General features: G+C 42.0%; 1 protein-coding gene across 1 annotated transcript; it reads right to left on the minus strand.

Moving 5' to 3' along the window:
• Window positions 1-6,005: 6,005 nt before the first annotated feature.
• Window positions 6,006-6,944, minus strand: LOC118077616 (olfactory receptor 14A16-like). The gene has a single exon (XM_035101261.2). The coding sequence runs from the start codon at window positions 6,942-6,944 to the stop codon at window positions 6,006-6,008; it is 939 nt and encodes a 312-aa protein (XP_034957152.2).
• Window positions 6,945-7,213: the final 269 nt, after the last annotated feature.

Consider the following 7,213-nt stretch of genomic DNA (forward strand, 5'->3'; position numbering starts at 1 on the left):
TATGCTCACAGGATGCGTTCAGATGCTTGCTGTGAAAATAAGAAGGAAATCACTATTAATATACAAATGTTTGATTCATGGTTTATTTTAACCAAGATTCCTTTAATCTAGCAGTCACATATACCAGATAGGCAAATGTTATTATGGGCTCTTTGTTCCCTTGGTATTGTCACGAGAGTACTACTGTCCTTTCATTTTCCCTTTCCACTTTCATGTTTGTTGAAAGAAGCTGTCCCATCCGCAGTCTTTAAGTGGTTAATAGGGTGGGGACAACTCAGCTTTCACCTCAGCCATCAAAATGTTTTGGATCAACCCTGGTTGACTGGGTTGCAATTGTAACCTGATCTGGATTTGTGTCCCCCAAATACAACAGAAATAAACTGATCCAATAATATTTCTTCAGTCAACTAAGTCCCCAAAATAATTCATTACCAGAGTGTCTACTCCTGTGAGCAGTATACAGCTGGAGGACTGAATGTAATGTGAGGTGACTTCTTACCTTTCTTTTTTCTTCTTCTGTTTGTCATGTTTCTTGGTCAGGTGTACTTGTGGTGTTACTTCCACATCTTCGAATTCTAATCCTGGTGTTTTCCACAGATATGATAATGTCCCAGTTAATGCAAGATGCTGTTTTTTATTATACTTTCAATTCATTGACTTCACTGCGAGAAAAATTTCTAACGGAGAAATGTAGTGTAAGAGTAACAGTCAGAGAGGGTTGTAGGCTGAGAGAAAGGGATTGATGAGAAGAAAGAAAAAATAGTCATAGTTGTTTCCTCCCCCCCCCCATCATGGGTAGTGTTAGATTCACAGTTTAAAAATAAAATAAAATTTACCTTGCTCCTTTGAAAGCAGTTGGGTTTCAGTGTGGGTAAATGAAGTATTTCATTTAGCTGCTGCACAAGCACTTTCCAGAATATTGTCTAGCAGTTTTATATCCAAACTGATTTTTCAAGCTCTCTGTGTAGGAAGGAAGTTAATTGTATATCTACTTTGGCATTTTGGCAAATTGCTCCCATGAGTCCAAAACAACTTATCAGACCCAGAACTCCCTCACCTCAATTATTACTTAATCTGTGTCACAAACATAAACAAATAACTAATATGGGCGCACTGAGAATGAGAGGAGCAGGGCAGGGGCATAGCAAGGGGGGCGATGGGGGCGGTCCGCCCCGGGTGCCACCCTGGGGGGTGACACTCGGCGCACCCCTCCCCTGGCTTGCCCCTGGCTTCCGCCCACACAGGCGCAGTCCGTACAAGCTGCCACTGGCGCGTGGTAGTTTGCAGGGTGCCACGCGAGCAGCACCCCATTAAGGGCTGCCGCTCTTGCACAGTACCCCGTTACGGGCTGCCGTGTGCCATTGGTGGTCCGTACGGACTGCGTCTATGCGGTGCCCCGTGCAGACTGCACGCACGTGGAATGCCGCATGAGCACAGTCCGTACGGGGTGCCGCACAGGTGCCACACCCGGTACCAGCTGGGCTAGGAACTCCACTGGAGGAGGGTTCATTCCTGTGCGATACAAGGCATTCTCATGCAAGTGTCTTCCCTCCAGGGAATGTGTTTGCAAAGGAGCGTCCCAGAGAAATGAATCCCAAATATCTCGCAAGCAGACCTCCTCATGACCAATTCCCCGAGTCCCATTGCCATGGAAACCACCCAGGCTTACATCCAGGCATAGTACACTCTCTACAGAAGGACTCTGCTAGCTGTGGCTCCCAGCGTGCTTTCAGTCATCATCTGACCGGCTGGCCACCTGCAGTAGAGCAATGTCTGTTGGTAGGACCAGGTGGTTCCCGTGTCAATTGTGCCTTGGAAATGGGCTGTGAGAAAGCTAGGGGTCAGAGTTTGGATTATGCAGGACATCTTTACAAGCAAAGGAGCACAATGACAAAGGAGCCCCCTGCTCCCCAGAGGGTCAATTGAAGTTGGATAATGGAAGATCCAGTCCTGCTTGACTGTGCTTGGAATAAATGCACATTTAAGCTCCCGACCCCCCATACCTGTGGAACGTGCTCCCATCAGATGTCAAAGAGAAAAACAGCTACCAGATTTTTAGAAGAAATCTGAAGGCAGCCCTGTTTAGGGAGGCTTTTAATGTTTAATAGATTATTTTATTTTATTTTTCGGTTGGAAGCCGCCCAGAGTGGCTGGGGAAACCCAGACAGATGGGTGGGGTAAAAATAATATATTATTATTATTATTATTATTATTATTATTATTATTATTATTATTATTATACAGGGTTTAAAATATATCTACTCTATGCATTCAGCATTTTGATTTATACTTGGAAAGTGTCTAAAAGCTATGTAGTGTATCCAAGTACCCAGAGAAGGACCGCACATAAGTCTTTAAAGTCAAACTACATAATTTAGTCTATTATGCCCTCATAAATTTTATGTTGCTGCAAGTCTAAGACACAGTTCATCTGAAGTTTGCAATTTTATATATACTTACTTTGGAGGCAATCTCTTTGAGGTCAGTAGGGTTGGCTTCCAATAAGACACGCACAGGATTGAACTGTGAGTGTATTTGATTGAAAGGTCCCCTAGCTGACTGCAATGTTGGTTGTTTTCTCCTTGCAAAATGCAGTGTTAATAATAATAAAGAGAAGTGTCTCTGCCTGTAAAGACAAAGCTGAAGTCACTAGGGTGTTCTATACCTGTAGATGTTTCCAGGACATTAAATCAGGCAGATAAGAATGCAGTCAAGACTTAAGCATGTGTGTGCGTGCGCGCGTGCGCCTTATGTGCCTGCAATTAAGTGCAGTGGTACCTCTGGGTAAGAACTTAACTTGTTCCGGAGGTCCGTTCTTAACCTGAAACTGTTCTTAACCTGAAGTACCACTTTAGCTAATTGGGGACTCCCGCTGCCACTAACCCCAAGTACTATTTCTGGGTTTGCAGAGTCTGTAACCTGAAGCGTCTGTAACCCGAGGTACCACTGTACATTCCTCCATGGTAGGTCCAGCAGGCTGTTCCGTGTGCTCCTTGAATCAAAACATGTTGTCATAGATCTGGCACTTCAGAGGGACATCTTGGGAAAGATCTTGAGATTTTATCTGATCTCATTAATGTCAAAAAATTCTGCAAAGGATGTGCTGATATTTTTAAACAATATGTTGCAATTACATTAACGCAAAAAACGTCTATAAGAGATTATGTCATAAATTTGTCAGTGCCCCTTGTTTAGAGATGGGGGGGTTTTCTGGCTGGGATGGCTGGATCTATCCCTGCCCACCCCCCCGCACAACCCCCCCCCAACACCACACTGTACTATTATGATTGGAGTTGGGTTAAAGGAACTAAGGCTGTATTGATATGGGGGTTATTGAGGCAAAACAGGTATTGCCAGCTCCTGGCCCACCGTGAATAGCCCCCAGATAATATGTAGTGATGACACATAATGCTCTCTGCTCCATTGGTACAAGGAGAGGCATGTAAAGTACTGAACTGGTGTCCAGACTCTTGATGTGGGCCCAGACAATGAAATGAAATCAAGGCAAGATGGAGTTGTTCTGGGCATGTGGTTCCTAAGTCTGGGAGTTGGAAAAACAATATGTCCTGTCTAGTGTTCCACTCTCCTTAAATGAGCAGGTTCATAACCAAGCTTCAACTGGTGCACAACTTATGCCAAGCTTCAACTGGTGCACAACTATTGTCTTTAATGGACAGGGATAGCTTGGCTACCATCACTCACACTCTGGTAACCTCCAATTGTGCTATTGTCCAAGAAATAAGAAATAAAATCCCACCATATTATGTAGAAACACTCTGGGTCCTCCATCCTCCTGGAGACCTGCAATTTATGTGATATTTGTCTTGTAACAGAGCATGGATTACTTCATATTAAAGATGTGTGCAGTGAATTCAGACAAATATCAAAGTCATCCTGAGCCAAAGTAGGGTGTCTTGAGGGAGGCAGCAGGGTGGGTTCTGGACTTCCTCAAGTTGACATGGGATCTGTATGATGCTTCCCAAGTCAAAGCATGGCCTTCCTGCTGTTCCACACTGCAATTGCTGGCAGTCAGAAAGCTCCACAAACAGAAAGGAATGTGCCTTCCCTTTTCCTCAGCACCTCTTGTTAGAGCTATTAGAGTGGAATTCCCTGATCTGGATCTTGTGCAACATTAGAAGTGAATAAGCTCCACCGCAAGAATGAATTCCAAAAAGTTTTACTGCAAAACTGTTTAAAACTAGTTACAAAATAAAACGTTACAAAATGCAAAGTAACACATTTCTCTAAACAAACTAGCAATAAGTTACAGTCTTCTTTAAAAACCTTGACATTGTCCAAAAACCATTCTCGCTCTGGTCCCAGAGAAAAATCCTATCTTAGTTGTGCATTTTTCAAACCATAAATTTAATTCTCCATAATTTTTTTTGCAGCAATTTGCTATTAAAAATAAAAATCTCATGACATTTCATCAGCATTTCAGTGTGCATACCTTCTAATAAATATGTTTTATGTGCAGTTTTTACTAATGCACACATTTTTCAAGCATTTTTGTGTTAGTTTCCCTAATATATCCATTTATTTACATAAATTCCCTGAATATATGGATTTTTCTAAACATTGGTTTATGGGCAAACATCATAGGAAAATTCAGAGAACTGAATTTGTGGTTAAGTTCACATATTGAAAGTGTGAATTTGATAGATTCAGATTAAATTGAGAGTTGAGGTGAAATTCTCACCCATTGCTATTGGTAGTAGCAAGGGACAAGGCCTACAACAGTGTTTAGAAAAGGAAACCAATCAATAAAGTGTAGACAATATTAGAATGCCATGTTGATTTCTGTATAGATTAGAACTCAGCTGATATTAGATTGAATGTAGCTGAGCTATGGATATGAAAAATAATGGATGAAAAAACTCAATGTAAGCTAGAGGATAGAAGTAATGTGTGCTCATCAATGGCTCCTCTTCATCCTGGAGAGAAGTGGCTAGTGGGGTGCCACAGGGTTCTGTCTTGGGCCCAGTCTTATTCAACATCTTTATCAATGACTTGGATGATGGGCTTGAGGGCATCCTGAGCAAGTTTGCAGATGACACCAAATTGGGAGGGGTGGCTAATACCCCAGAGGACAGAATCACACTTCAAAATGACCTTTACAGATTAGACAACTGGGCCAAAGCAAACAAGATGAATTTTAACAGGGAGAAATGTAAAGTACTTCACTTGGGGGGGGGATATGAAAGGCACAAATCCAGGATGGGTGACACCTGGCTTGAGAGCAGTACACGTGAAAAGGATCTAGGGGTCTTGGTAGACCACAAACTTGACATGAGTCAACAGTGTGATGCAGCAGCTAAAAAAGGCAATGCAATTCTGGGCTGCATCAATAGGAGTATAGCATCTAGTTCAAGGGAAGTAATAGAACCACTGTATTCCGCTCCGGTCAGACCTCTCCTGGAATACTGTGTCCAGTTCTGGTCACCACAGTTCAAGAAGGATGCTGACAAGCTGGAACATGTCCAGAGGAGGGCAACCAAAATGGTCAAAGGCCTGGAAACAATGCCTTATGAGGAACGGCTTAGGGAGCTGGGTATGTTTAGCCTGAAGAAGACAAGGTTAAGGGGTGATATGATAGCCATGTTCAAATATATAAAAGGATGTCATATAGAAGAGGGTGAAAGGTTGTTTTCTGCTGCTCCAGAGAAGCAAACACGGAGCAATGGATTCAAGCCACAAGAAAGCATATTTCGCCTAAACATTAGGAAGAACTTCCTGACAGTAAGAGCTGTTCAACAGTGGAATTTGCTGCCAAGGTGGAGTCTCCTTCTTTGGAGGACTTTAAGCGGAGGCTTGACAGCCACCTGTCAGGAATGCTTTGGTGGTGTTTCCTGCTTGACAGGGGGTTGGTTTGGATGGCCCTAGTGCTCTCTTCCAACTCTATGATTCTATGATTCTATGCTGGTTACTGAAATGTTTATGGCACTTTATTTATAGGAAACCATTCACATACAGAAGAGCACAGAATCCCATTTTCACAGAACAACTCAGGAGAAAACTTTAGAAGATTTCCCAAAATTTAAGAGTTTGCTCAAAGCAGTTTTGATTTCTTTGTTTCTCATGCTGTAGATGAATGGATTCAATGTGGGAGGAATTATGGAGTACATCACAGATAAAACTATATCCAGATCAGAAGAAGAATCAATAGGAGGCATTACATAGGCAAACACCCCACTTAAAAGAAAAAGAGAGACAACAGTGAGGTGAGGAAGGCAAGTGGAGAGGGCTTTTTTCTTTCCACGAACAGAGGGGATTTTTAGCACTGTAGAAAAGATCTGCATATATGTTAAGATGATGAAAACAGAACAACCTAGTGCTATACCAGAGCTTAGCACAAGAAGCCCAACTTCAACCAGGTAGAAGTTAGAGCAGGAGAGCTTCAGTAGTGGTGGGATTTCACAGAAGAACTGATTAACAGCATTAGAACAGAAGGTATTCGCAAAGGTGCTCCCAGTATGCAACACAGCATATAAAATACAAATAGTCCACACAATCGCTACCATACGAATACAGGCTGCTTTGTGCATTATTGTCTCATAGTGGAGTGGGTTGCAAATAGCAACATAGCGATCATGTGCCATTATAGTTAGGAGAGCAAAACTTGATGTTCCAAAAAACATAACAAAGAAAACTTGAGCAACACATCCAAAATAAGAAATAAACCTGCTGTTTAGGAAGGAAAGAACTATTGATTTGGGTACAATGACGGAAATTGTTCCAATGTCCAGCATAGCCAAATTCAGTAGAAAGAAGTACATGGGTGTTTGAAGGTGGTGATCAAGGACAATTGCAACAACAATGAGGAGATTCCCTATGATTGCTATAATGTACAATGCTAGGAACACAAAGACGTGCAAGATCTGCAGTTCTCGAATGTCTGAGAATCCCAGCAGCAGAAATGTAGACATAGAGGTAAGATTGTTCATTTTTTCCACTGGGAATATTCACATATTACCTATACCAGAATAAGAGAAGAAGAAATGTTGAGTAAGCAGTTTAATTTAAGCAGGACTCCTTCTGTGTAATAATCAAATGAAGCTGATATTTCTTTGCTGAAATATGTAATGAAGACATAGGATGATAGGCTGTCTGACCCCTCTGTATTGTCATGAGAGTATTCTTGTCCACTCATTGAGCCTCTATATCTGTTGCAAATGTGTTCAGGGCAAGGTCTGACTATATCAATAATCTCTTC

This window comes from Zootoca vivipara, chromosome 13 (assembly GCF_963506605.1).
Source record: "Zootoca vivipara chromosome 13, rZooViv1.1, whole genome shotgun sequence".
NCBI lineage: Eukaryota > Metazoa > Chordata > Lepidosauria > Squamata > Lacertidae > Zootoca > Zootoca vivipara.